Genomic DNA, 13654 nt, shown 5'->3' on the forward strand with positions numbered 1-13654 from the left:
TTGGTCCATACATGTCCGAGATATGGTTGTGCACGCACGCACGGACACGAAAATCGAGACCAAATCCATAATCCCCCGTTTTGGACTAAGTCCAATGGGGGCTAATAATCAATTGCTTAACAAATAGTGATGAGGACAAAGGAAAACATGATTGCTCATATGCTGCTGATGTTAAAATATTTAGACATCCAAGATACGGGATTAAACTTTGCGACCACGGTACCTGCGTAACCAAGCATACAGACATATACACACACCCGAGAAGAGTCCCTAAATTACAGATCCAAATATACCCATATATGTACCTCTACCTTGTAGCAACTGCCGACTCTACATCCCAATCAGGAAATGAAATGTACCACCATCGATTGGAGGGTGCTCAGCAAGCGGCTGAAGCACTCAAGCAAACACGCCAATTAAATGGTTGGCAAGTGATAGCTATGTCTGAATGTTCAAACTATATCCGAATTGGACAAATGAACACTTTTTTTTAGCAGTCGGAACTGCTCCTAAATTCAATTCTGGAGCTTAAATTTTGTCATTCGTTTTCGTGTAAGAGGTTCTCGAGGTTAGAGCATGTGCAAAAATGAAATGAAGCCATGAACGCTGGTGTTTCTGGGCATTTATAAGCATTGCAATATACCCATTGATTCGTAGCTATGATGAACAGGCATTCGATAATATGAGTGAGGAAAGTGGGGAAAAAAATAATTTATCATTAAGAAATCATTGTTCCAAATCAAGGCATGGTTGAGCAGGCCAAAAAACATGGCGGTTTTAGACCCCAACACGGAAACCCAGGATATGCCTTAAGACCATAGAGAGTGAGGTGGCCGAAGATGCACCTGATAAAGGCTATAATTAAATAAGGTCATTGATTATCTTCAAAATGAGTGTTTTCATGTTAATTAACGCAAACATCTATTTTCACTCTTGCACTTCCTTGGAGTTTTTTTTAGTATGCATGCAAAGTTTCAGGCTGCTAGGTTTCATGGTTTAGGAGATATGGAGGAGACACACTGACACACTGACACACTGACACACTGACACACTGACACACTGACACACTGACACACTGACACACTGACACACACACACATATACACACTGACACACACACACACACACACACACACACACACACACACACACACACACACACACACACACACACACATATACACACTGACATTTATTGGTGTAGATTCCACTTCACATATTGTCAAATGTTGTATGAATCTCAGTTTAAGGATTTATTTATTGCTGTGACTTTCTCTTTGCTTACCTTGTACCTTGTTGCAGGAGTTGTTTGAAATGACAGCAATTGGAACACTAATGGAGTATTTGACAGACACGCCAATTTCTCCCCTCCAGAGAGAACTGGTTGAAATAGCAGAGCCATTCTGTAACAAGGTAGTATTTTGCATATTCCCATTAAGCTTTTGGTGTGATTGCCCGTTGTTGTGTATTTTTATGTTCCAATTGGGAAATTGTGGAAAAGCAAAGGTGTGCATGTGCTTGTGCCACGCTATGAACCTTAAGTTTGAGTGACTTCCTTCCAAGGTTTGTTTACTCGACCATTTCAGATTTGTCTCTGTTGCCATCGATTGTTGTCCAATTTTGTTACTATCAATTGTCTGTGCCGTCTGCTAATTGCTGTCTTTTTACATGCCTGTTTGGTTATTTTGATCTCCTGTGCTCTCCCTCGGCTGTTTAGGGCTCTCCATTTAACGCTTACTCGTACATTCATTTGCCTTCTTTTTCTTCCCATCTTCGCTTACCTTGTGCATTTGACGTAGTCTAGCATTCAGCATTCTCTGCCATCTTTCAGGCAACTGCATCCTTGGCAAACTCCATTCATAGATTACTGACTTCCTCTGCTCTTGTATCCCACGTGTCTCCCACCAGGATCCTCTCATCACCTCTTTCTGTCTAGCCTGAAGTGCCCCACATCAGTATCTTTGTCCCAATCCTGCTTCTCATCTTCATTAACGATCTTTCTGATCAATGCAAAATCCTCCAAAAGTTTTTTTTTTACTGCAGTCTTCAAGTCTTGCCATAAATGTTCAATTGACTTCAAGTCTAGACTTTGACGAGGCCACTAAGGAACATTTATTTTCTTCTTATTCAGCCACTCCAGTGTGGTTTTAGCTTTGTGCTTCCAATCATTGTCCTGCTGAAATGTGAATCTTCTACCCAGTTTCAGATTCATGGCTGACTCAAGCAGGTTTTCATCAAGGATTCTCCTGTACTTTTCACTGTCCATTGTGCCTTGTATTCTGACAAACTTGCCAGTCCCTGCTAATGAAAAGCAGCCCCATAATATAATGCCACCACCACCATGCTTGAGATTTGGGATGGTGTTGACTGGGTGATGTGCAGTGTTAGGCTTGCGCCAGAGGGAATGCTTTGAATTTCAACCAAAAAATTCAACTTGTGTTTCATTTGACCACAAAACGTTTCTCCACTCGTCTGAAGTATCATTACAAAACTCCATACGAGCTCCATGCATATTACAAAACTCCATGCTTTCTCATAAACTCCATATGAGCTTTTAGATTCACCTTTTTCAGTAATGGCCTCTTTCTTGCCACCTGTCCAGAGAGGCCATTGTGAAAGGAGCGGGATATTGTTGATTAATGAACACTGACCCCCATCTCAAACGTAGAGCCTTGCAGATCTTTCAAAATCATTGGTGTATTTACAGCGACATCTCAAATATGTTTCCTGCTTACCCGATTGCTGAGTTTGGATGGGCAACCTAATCTTGGTCGAATGTGGGTGATATTATACAACTTCCACTTCTTAATAATGGATTTCACCATACTCAAAAGGATAATGAGTGAATTTGAAATCTTCTTTTAACCCTCTCCTGAACGGTGCTTCTCCAGCACTTTGTCTGACTTCTTTGGAAAACTTCTTGGTCTTCATGTTTGCCTTGTTGGTTGACCAAGTGAGTTGCACCTTAAAACTCCAAAGATAAGGGGGGGAGCTTAATTTTTCAGGAAACCACTGATTACCAACAGGTGAATTATTTATTATGTGTGTCCAAGTCAGGGCTTTGACTGGGCCACGAAAGATAAGATTGTTTTGGAAGAAAAATTATTTTTCACATTAATCCCATGACTTATTTTGCAACCTTTCATTCAAATAATTTGTTCCTAAAGTTATTTTGGGTTAATTAGGCAAAGGTTTTGAATACGGATGCAACTTAGAATCATCTGATTTTTCTCTGTTAATCAAACTTATTCACATTCTGTCATTTTTTTTTTTAATTCGTTTTATTACTTTGGAGTAGTTTGTGGAGATATATATATATATATATATATATATATATATATATATATATATATATATATATATATATATATATATATATATATATATTACTAAAACTCTCATCTTTTATGAATGTATGTATGTTTGTATGTTCCTGAAATACAGCCAAAATGGTACAAGATAGCGCAAATTTTTTAGGGCCACCTTACTCACCATTCTCCTGCAGTGTGCAGTATCAAGTTGCGTTCAAATCAGGCAACAAAAATTATTTAAAAATCAATTCCCGATTCAGTCAAGTTCTCTTCGGGAGCATTTGATCAATGCAAACAACCTCAGCGGTATAGTTTACTGGAGCTATGTTTTTTTTTTATGATTTTTTTTTATCAACCGCTGTCACAATGGGAGCCTAACGGGTTCACGGGTCGTCTAGTATAGAGTATATATAAAACTTTGGAGGTGAGTGAATACATATTGCCTGGACTCAGTTCCACATGACATGTTTCTCTCTGTCTCTGTCTGTCTGTCTTTCTCTGTCTGTCTGTCCCTCTCTCTGTCTCTCTGTCTGTCTCTGTCTCTGTCTCCCTCTGTCTGTCTGTCTCTCTCTCTCTCTCTCTCTCTCTCTCTCTCTCTCTCTCTCTCTCTCTCTCTCTCTCTCTCTCTCTCTCTCTCTCTCTCTCTCTCTCTCTGTGTCTCTGTCTCCATGGCTGCCAAACCACGTGACATCAATTATTCCGAAACAAACTTGTACACCCAGGACTTGGGGAACATTTATGTGAAGTTTCTCCTCGATCTGTTCAGCCTTTCTGGAGGAGAAGATTTTTTTATCGGTTTTAGGCCAAATCCAATATGGTTGCCAAATCATGTTACCTATGACGTCATATTGTTGTGAATCTGGAAACCTTGAGCACTCAACATACAGGTACTATAGAACAGTTATATCGGGAGTATGTGTCCTTAGTTAGGGTCCCCATCCCTCATTTAATGGGTGAATAAATGTACTTGCACTGTGAGTTACTTTGATAATCAAGGTTTTCTTTCATTTTTACACCCCTCATAACTACGACAACGCCAGCATCACCTTCACCTCACTCCGACCAACGCCATTGCCTACGTGCATGTCAGCACGTATGTGGGCGGAGCCCACGCAGGATTATGTTCCTCTGGCTGTTTGGTGGACGGAGCCCACGCAGAATAATGTTCCTCTGTCTGTTTGGTGGGTGGAGTTCAGGAGGAGCCTCGCGGCGGCCCTTGATCAATCAGCATGCTACGGTTGGGGTGACTGCTGCTCAGTCAATCAGATCCCACGACAGGGAGAAAGGGGTCCACGTGACATCACCACGCCCCCGAGCCAATCAACGGATTTGCCGTTCATTCTGGCCAATGGCAGGGCGACGAGCGATTCTGCACGCCAAAACTGTCCAGTGAGGGAGGCGGGGAGGGCAGACGCGTCCCCCCCCCCCAGAGACAGTGTGAATAAGGGTGCGGCGCGATTCGGACCTCCGGAGAGAGCTTGGGAGATCCTGCAGGGACAAGAACCGCAAGGGTTTCGCGCCGTCTCTCCGTCGGTGAACTTGCGAGAGTTTAATATAGTTGATGACCATCAAGCAGGCAGGGTCCTGGTCGATCTGACGGGCAGTTTGAACAGGCATGGAGTTGTCGGCCCTTGCTTTGACATTCAACTCTGAGAGGTGGCCAAGAAACCTCCTGCGATCTCGACGGTTCGGGATACAGACGAGAGGTTTGGTTGTCGGCACGAGCGCTGAGCGGAGCTTGGGAGGCCGCTCGCGGCTCACTGGTGTCTGGATTTGGCTCGCCTCTCGCTGGTGCTGGTTCGAATCAGCTCGAAGACCACACGAGGTGGACAGGTCCGAGGCAGGCTCTGGTCTTCAGCTCGACTTTCCCTCCTAGCTGGAGGCCTCAATAATGGCTGTGGCCACCGTTGTGTGTGTATGTGTGTGTGTGTGTGTGTGTGTGTGTGTGTGTGTGTGTGTGTGTGTGTGTGTGTGTGTGTGTGTGTGTGTGTGTGTGTGTGTGTGTGTGTGTGTGTGTGTGTGTCACCAGTTTGGTAAGTAATAAATTAAGTGCCTTGCTGTACATACGTGCATCTCTTTCGTCGGATAACTCTGCCTTCTAGCGTGCTTCCCTCCTTCCCCCCATTATGAATAAACCCATGTGTGAAATGTATCAGTTCGTTGCTGTGTTTTCTTCCATTGGTTTAGCGTGACTCATGTTGGAGAATTACCCAGGCCATTGTTGCCGCCGTAAGGGGACATTTGGACCGACGGATCTCGGTGATCATCCGCTCGGGTCGCACACGGTTCGAGCACGCTTGCGACTCGTTCTGTACGAGTGCCGTGGAGGGTGTGAATACTCGGTAAACTCGCCACTTGGAGCTCTCGGTATTTTGAAGATTGGCAAATAACCCTGTACCACGTGGTGTAATTATTGACGATTCATGGTCCGGTAAGGGACCCGTACTTGTCGGATATTTCCGAAAAGGTACGATCTAAATTCCGTGTGTTCGGTGGAGCCGACTCTACTGCTCCATCTAGCAGTCGTGCTCATCACCGATACCCGGCCCGCAACAATATGTGTGAACCTCTTGGAGTAAACAGAGGCAAGTTCAGAAGATATGGTTCAGCGCAGGGCTCGTAGATTGATTCCGGGCTGATTGATTCAGCTATGAGGAGCGGCTGAAGGAGACAGGGCTTTTACCTTAGAATGGAGATGGTTTCGAGGAGATATGATAGAGATGTTTAAGATAATGAAAGGTAGAGATAAAATTAGTGCAGATGAATTATTCAACACAGTAGACAGTGATAGAACCAGGGGCCATAGCTTGAGAGTAAAGAAGAGGGGAGTAAAGATGGTAGCAAGGCAGGGGACTTTCACCCAGAGAGTAGTTATTGCATGGAATGGCCTCCCTGGAAAGGCAGTGACAGCAGAAAAAGTAGATAAGTTTAAATTAGAATTAGATAGGTACCTGGAAGTTATGGAGATAGAGGGGTATGGGGACGTTGGCAGGACTTTCAGGTAGTTTGATCATTGATGGGTGATTGTGTGCATGTGTACGGAGTGCTTAGGAGTACAGGCTAAGTTTCAGTTTTTTCCTTGTTGTGGTTTCAGAGATGGAGTTCCAAAGTTTTTCTATTTTTCCAATATGGCTGCCACACCATGTGACCTATGACATCATGATTATCAATTAATCATTCTACATGAGTAGTCACTCCTATGTTGAAAATTTCCTCTCAATCCGAGAAGCGGTTGGGGAGAAAAACATGAAAGTTTTGTGCGAACAAAGAAACAAACAAACAAACAAACCGACCCAAATGCCATACCCTCTCCTTCAGCGAGGGTAATACCGTAATAAAGACAGTAGGTTTGTGTGCATGGGTATGTGGGCACATGTGACTTAACTGCAAATGCCAACTTGCAATGCTGGTTATCCCCGCACGGAGGGCAGGATCTCACAGGAATCATTGTTAATCGCCGGAATCCTTCGGATTTCGGCAATTATGTTGGTCAGCTGTGTGTGTTATTCTGTCTGTCTGTCTGTCTGTCTGTCTGTCTGTCTGTTTGTTTGTGTGTTTGTTTACCCTGTCGCAGCCACACCGTTTCAGCAATCATGACCAAACTGGGTACAGACGTCGGCCATGGTCCAACTTAGAAACTCGTCGTTTTTGGTGAATCTCGGTCAAAGGTCAAGGTCACCGAAAAACCGAAATTCTTCTTTTCGCAATAACGTCCGCTAAAATGGCTGTATCGACTTCAAACTAAATCCAAAATGTGCATCTTCCAATACTGCATCCAACCATATGACTCATTGGGGTGTCACACCAACACCCTTCTTAGCGTTCGGGGGTCGAATGTCAGGGGGGTCGGGTCAAAACTTTCAAATTGCGATTAAAACGCCATTTCAAGTCCGATTGACTTCCAAGTTATGATCATGACTAAACTAAGTGCTATAACTCATGAAACAGTAGCACTATTGGCTTATAAGAACCAAATTTATTTCCAGTTTTTTGTTTTTTCAGAGATCATGGAGATATGACAAAGTTATTCCGGCAATTCCTTGCTCAACGAGCAATTTCATTTTTTTTCTTTCCTCATCTATTAGCCATCGTAGCAAAGATTGGTATTCCCGTCAACGAAGCGAAAGGTCTTATATTCTAGTGCATATAAAACCATATTATGTGCCTTCCTTGTTCTCCCCCACTCTTGTTTTTTTTATAATACACCTTGTTTTATCATCATGGCATATCTGCCTGGGAAATTGCACAATTGGGAAAACTTGCAGCCATTGGGAATTGGCATCACTCCTCACTGGGAGGGTGAAATTTGCAGTATATTTCCCTGTGGTTCACGCTCGGCCCCAGTCCTTTTCAAATGGGGAACTACTGTAGGTGACTCGCTTTTGAGCTCTCTTGTTTTTGTTTTATTTGTCAACCGAATACAAAATCTCAACCTCGTGCTTCACTGGGAGGGTGTTGCATCTGTGAGTGCCTTAAGCTGGGTGTTCCATCTGCTGGCATTTTCTAGTGGATGTCAAAAATTCCATAGTGCAGGCTTTAAAATTTAATGTACCATTGATCAAATTGGAAATTCCTTCACAAACCTTCAGCACCTTGCGACAAGAGTAGCCACCTGTCCAGAGTTTTTTTTTTGTCAGCCATGGAAACATTCATGACCTTTTGTGGGCCTCCTGCTCCGTGCCATCAAGGAGTTTTCGACTTTTTTTTTCGTCCTTTCAAGATGCAAGTGCATTAATCTCAAAAATCTGTTACCCTCCTGAAAACTGTGGCAGGAGGTGTTTGTACTTGGTTGCCTACCAGGTGTCACTGTACTTTTCATTTCAGTGGACTTCTCCTTGTCGTGCCTTGTCAAAATCAATTTATTAAGTAACATCTCTTTTTGGAAGAAACATTGGAGGAGATTTGCTTGTTTGCCTTTCGATAACCAATGAACTTCACCAAACACTAATTTAACATACCATCATTGGATGAAAGTCATCGTTATTTATTCAATCACATTTCATAACCACAATCAGCAATGGAATTGATGGTGGAGGAAAAACCGAAAGAAAATGTTTTATTCAAAAAAAAAGAAACTCTTTAAGGGTTTTGATTGCAGTTTGTGTATCCAAGCATATTTGGTTGGGTTTTGTTCTTTTTTTTGTCTCAAGTCAAGCCTTGTGGAAGACTCAGAACACTGAAGAAAGCACTTGTGCCTTGGCATGATTAGTGTGATATCCTGATACAGTCATTTGGAGAACACAGCCAATGTTTTGTAAGTTTTGCTATTTTTGATTTGTATTTGCCAGATTTCTGGGAAAATGATTCAGAACTGCTATTTTCATGAAACTCAGGGTATTTTTATGCAAATATGATTTATATTTTCAATCGCAACTTCATGCAAATCCCTGATTTATCTCATCCTGAAGTTGCTGTTATCCCGAAACCTTGTAAATGTTTTCATGGGATTGTAAACAATTTTAGCTCGCACTAATCTCCATCTCAAGTCATTCCAAATCTAAACTGCACCATGGGGTTTCTTTCTTTCTTTTCGTTTTTTTTTTCTTATCCTTAAAGTCTGTTCTAAAGCCTTTGCTTTGTATCACAGTTTGTTTAATGCCGACTCCAACACACATTCTTTACTTACTTGGACAGGTGCCAACAGCTGTCAGGTCTAATCACACAGCTTCATGTGTCTACCATGTGTGGTTTGTCTCCCTCTTTTGTGTCTCAGATGCAAATTAATTTATTTATTATTTGTAAGCCTTCCACAGGCAAAATGTGATGTTTACTCGTAGATCCATGCACATTAGCTAATGCACCTGTATAGATTTCTAAACTTCCCCACAAACATTTTTGGATTTCCCCACGACATCAAACACATTTTAAAATTAGTTTTCGATATTGGCTAGAAAGGTCGAGTATAGTGTAAAAAGGTCAAAAGTTCCTTTGTTCACATTCAAAACCAAATGAGTGTAGGTGTATATACCACCTGATCAACTTGAATGTGATATACCTGACTGTGTATGTAATGGTGCCGTATCTTTACCTCAATTGTTATCATTGAAGTCTTCTTCTTTACTTTTATAAATGATTATCATGGTTCCCAGAGTGAGACATTAACTGTTCAGTCTTGGTTTCAGTGGTGTCCTGCTTTTTGGAGAAAAAAATCCTCAAACACAAAAAAAAATAAAGGTTGTTTTTTTTACGAGGCATAATTTCAAGTGCTGCCAATTGGCTATCATTCCGAGTTGGCTCTACCGCGAACCATCAGTGATCTCCGATTGCAGCCCTCTGGTTTCTTTACATTTTTAAATGTAGTGTCAAAAATTACTTTCTTGTACATCTTGATTTATTCATCTTTAATATAATTTAGCTGCAAGATATTTCAGGAGCCTTAGTGACTTTAAATTGTAAGTAAGTAAGGTCTCGATGTTTGCCAACCACCTTTAATTTAACAGTAAGAACATTGTATGCATAGCCTTGCCGTGGCAAGAGCTTCAAAAACAATGACGAGATTGCATGCAATGTCAGCATCTACAAGAAACTTAGCTTTCTTTGTCTTGTATATTGCAAGTTTCCTTTTAGAAATCAGAGAATTATAAAGGGCAGTCTTTGAACCTTCTTTCAAGTCTGGTGGTGATCAAAAAAACAAAAACTTGTGTGGAAAAGGAAATATTCACACTTTGAAACAACTGGGATATTAAGTGAAAGAGAGTGTTGAGTCTTGCCCAGTCAACATAGCCATGATTCCCATGAAACAGGTCTTCAGGGGGAATGGAAGAAGGATGTAATTTTGTCTTAACTTTGTTAAAATTATTTAATGCAGTATCGTGCCTGAAGCCCGACTAAACCCCCTCCTTTTTCCTCTGTTTCTTATGCCCCTCTCATTTCTTTCGGCCTCACTCCTATCTTCACCGAACCTCCTTTTCAGTCTTCCGGCACTTTACTGTACTACTCCTTGTCCCCTTCTTTCTTTTTCTCCCCTTTCTCTTCCTTTTTTGGTTTTCTCTCCCCCTCCCTCCACACACACACACACACACACACACACACACACACACACACACACACACACACACACACACACACACACACACACACACACACACACACACACACACACACACACACACACACACACACACATACACACCTACCCCAACCCTTAATTATATGTTGCAATGCATATGACCTGTTAAATAAAAATTGTTACCACATTACAAAGGTAACCTCATTATGAGTAATTGATAAAAGTTATGATTCATCCATTAAGACACAACAACAATAAATTAGTTTAAATGCTGCAGACAGACTCATTTTAAATGCAATGTCTGTCTTTACCCAATCGGTTTTCGTTGACAATCACCTGCCAGCTGAAACCATTTGAATAATTTTCATACTGTCGCATTTCAAGGGAGTCTGTTTCCTGTATTTGATATAATCTTGTTACGTCGGCTTGCCGGGCCAGATGCACTGAGCTGAATGAAGGGCCGATTCACATGTTTACTTACCAAGCTCAGTTTGCCTTGTCTGTGGTCGATCGAGCCATGTTCCAGATTTCTCCTCACACCAAACAACTAAAAATAGTGACTTAGAGCAGTTTGTCGTGCTTGGTGAGAAAGGGGTTTGGATTCAGATGCTAATCGTCCCTCCAATCTGTCCTCTAAAGGATTGAATAAAGCCAACGTGGCTTTGCGATAGTGGTAACCCAAATAATTCAAGCAGAGACACAGTGAGTTTAAAGTGCGTGTTAAATAAGGGTGAGAAGAGCATGAATGCAAAATCACAATGTTATTTATAATCAAATAAATATGCGCCCTGGCGATTCATACAAATCGAAGATTCTTAAATGGCCTTTCCTTAAAGTTCTCGAGCATTCCACTGGAGAATGACCAGATAGAAAATCATAAGACACTGAATACTCCAGTATGGCCCACATGAGTGTCACGAGTCCACCGGGGTATGTCCTGAGCACGAGAGGCAGGCAACCTGATCACGCAGATCTAATGGAAGGTTTCGGCACAATGATGGAGTTTGAGCTTTGCGAGGGAGAGAAATGGATGAGGTGAAGGGAGGTACAGGCTCCACCTCCTCAGGAGCTCCACGGCCCTTCCTTCACAGTCAAACTCCAAACCACACTCGCACAGATCCCCAGATTTCTGGCCTCTTCCCATTTTAACCAATCCTCTCTCATCCTGGTCCTTGAGGTTTCTTGGCCCTGCCCGCTCCTCACTCATTGGCGGTCAGACGCCACTTGAGGTGACTTCCCGCCTCTGAGATTCTCGGCCCATCCTGAAAGTTTCAGGCCTGGTATAGGTGCACTAAAACTTGCACCTTGTCCGGCCTGCAGTGCCACTATTCCTCAAAAGGACATAAAAGACAGATTACAAGGGATGGAACATAAAAAATGGTTTCAAGGGAGAAGAGGTCTTTGATGCACAACACCCATTCTATTACAATTAATTTTCCTCACTCTTATGCTAAGCATGCACTATGGAAATAACTATTTCTAAGCTCTGTACATTGTTAATCCCAAAAAGCCATTTAAGCTACAACATGTTGACTAATGCTTGCGGCAATGCGAATATTATCTGAATGTGCTGAATTTTGCTTCATAGTCTAAGTTGTGTTGTTGCTTGCAGCACTTTTCATTTATGGGAATTTTTTTTCCTTGTTTTCCCATTTAATGCCATTTGCCGCCCATTTTTAGAGGAAAATGATCTGCCCGCAAAATAATTTCCTTGTGTTTCATTTGCAGAAAAAGTATGAAGTTTTGTTTTTGCTCTTCTGTGTCTAAATATCATGTATGGTATGGTCATGGAGTGCTGAAGGCATAGGTAGCAAAGCGTAAAACCTGAAGGGTTATTCGGAGATTATTAACAGCCATATGTCATCAAAAAACCCTCAATGTCGTGAAATGAAACATTTTGCATTGCTCAGCGAAACCTCGTTAAATAACATCGATTTCCAGTGAAATGTGGCATGTTTCACTTAAAATTATGATTTCTCATTATGTTTTTGCTATCTTTTACGCAGGTGAAATGGAGTGTCCAAGAGAATAGTGTTGGCTGTGTTCTCATCAAGTCCTGCAATGTGCCATTTCAAAAACTACATGATGTTCGTGCAAAGTGAGTGATTGAAGTTGTGTAAGTGTGGGTGTTTATAATCTCCTTCTGATGACCTTGCATGTAATTGCAGCAGCTCGGTATTTTTATTCCATAACTTTTTACCACGCCCTTTTAACGCTGAATTTCTCTTGCATTAAGCCTCTGAAGGGTGATCCAAACGGGTAATTTTACAATGCCATCGTTGTAGCTAAGTGAAACCGTCGCATGTGTTATTATTGAATCCGACTATTAATTTTCATTTGGTCACTAGCTTTGGTACCAAAACTAACTTTTATTACAGACCCCGGGTAACAAGCAGTTATCAAATTGAGCACTCCGCCGCAATTGGAGCATTAAAGTTGCATCGGATGCATCAAGAACATGCCTGGTGTTGGCTTAATGGCTCGAGTGGTGGGTTTGGGATCCTCGGATCCTGAGTTCAAAACCTGGTATTTATTCAACTTTGCTGTTGAATTAATACCAGGTGGGGTTGACTCTGCCTGTCATCCTTCCGAGGTTGGCAAAATGAATGCCAGCTTGCTGGTATCCTGCTTTGGAATGGCGACCCATCCAGGATTGTGTCCAACAGCCAAGGAGACTGCTTAGGCAGCACCAATGTTCTCCACAGAGTATGGTCCCAATGCATGGATGGAGATGCATCAAAAACATGAATTGTTGCTCCCAGCATGCCGGCTCGATGACAGAAGATGTCATTTGCATTTTTACTCTCTCCATCCCTACCCCGTTTCAAATTCCGTGCAGGCACAGGTAACTTGCTCGTGAAGTTGAGATTGCGAAATGGCAGAAGCCCGTGGTAAAAAAAAAAAAAAAACCACAATATAAAAATGAAGCCTTTTATTAATGCGCTCGTTGAAAGAGCTCAAAAATGGGAGGTTGTATATTTCATAACAGAAAAGAAAAAAAAAAATTTTTTCCAGGAGTGATCGAGGCAGCAGTCTGTTGCACATACACTGCCCAGGTTCAAATTTTTGATCCAATTGAAAAAAATTATAATTTTCCCATAGGTTTGGATTACTTTGAAGCAAGTTTTACTGAATAGTGTTTTCTTCCCAGCAGTGTTTCTGTGTTTCAGAATGGGGCAGACAAACAGACAGCATTAGCCTATTATGTTCTATCGAATACAACCCGTCACTTTGCTGACAGGGATATGAAGGGTTGGGGGAGAGAGTGGAAGCAGAGCGGGCGGAGGGGAGGCTCGGAAGGGGGGAAGGTGTGGGGAGAGAAAGAGTTGTTGAG

The 13654-nt window shown here is 42.0% G+C and overlaps 1 protein-coding gene across 2 annotated transcripts in view; it reads left to right on the plus strand.

The window, feature by feature from the left end:
• LOC147027101 (uncharacterized protein C05D11.1-like) overlaps positions 1-13654 on the plus strand; it is a 141001-nt gene that overhangs the window by 30653 nt on the left and 96694 nt on the right. Inside the window, exons 8-9 of one of the 2 annotated variants that reach the window (XM_085883268.1) lie at positions 1303-1413; positions 12327-12418. In XM_085883268.1, coding sequence (XP_085739394.1) covers positions 1303-1413; positions 12327-12418 — 203 coding nt within the window. The remainder of the gene's footprint in view (positions 1-1302; positions 1414-12326; positions 12419-13654) is intronic. The other variant, XM_085883269.1, reaches the window with a different exon arrangement.

The sequence above is a fragment of the Eptatretus burgeri genome, chromosome 5 (assembly GCF_056783735.1).
Source record: "Eptatretus burgeri isolate ZD-2024b chromosome 5, Ebu_testis_v1, whole genome shotgun sequence".
NCBI classification, from domain to species: domain Eukaryota; kingdom Metazoa; phylum Chordata; class Myxini; order Myxiniformes; family Myxinidae; genus Eptatretus; species Eptatretus burgeri.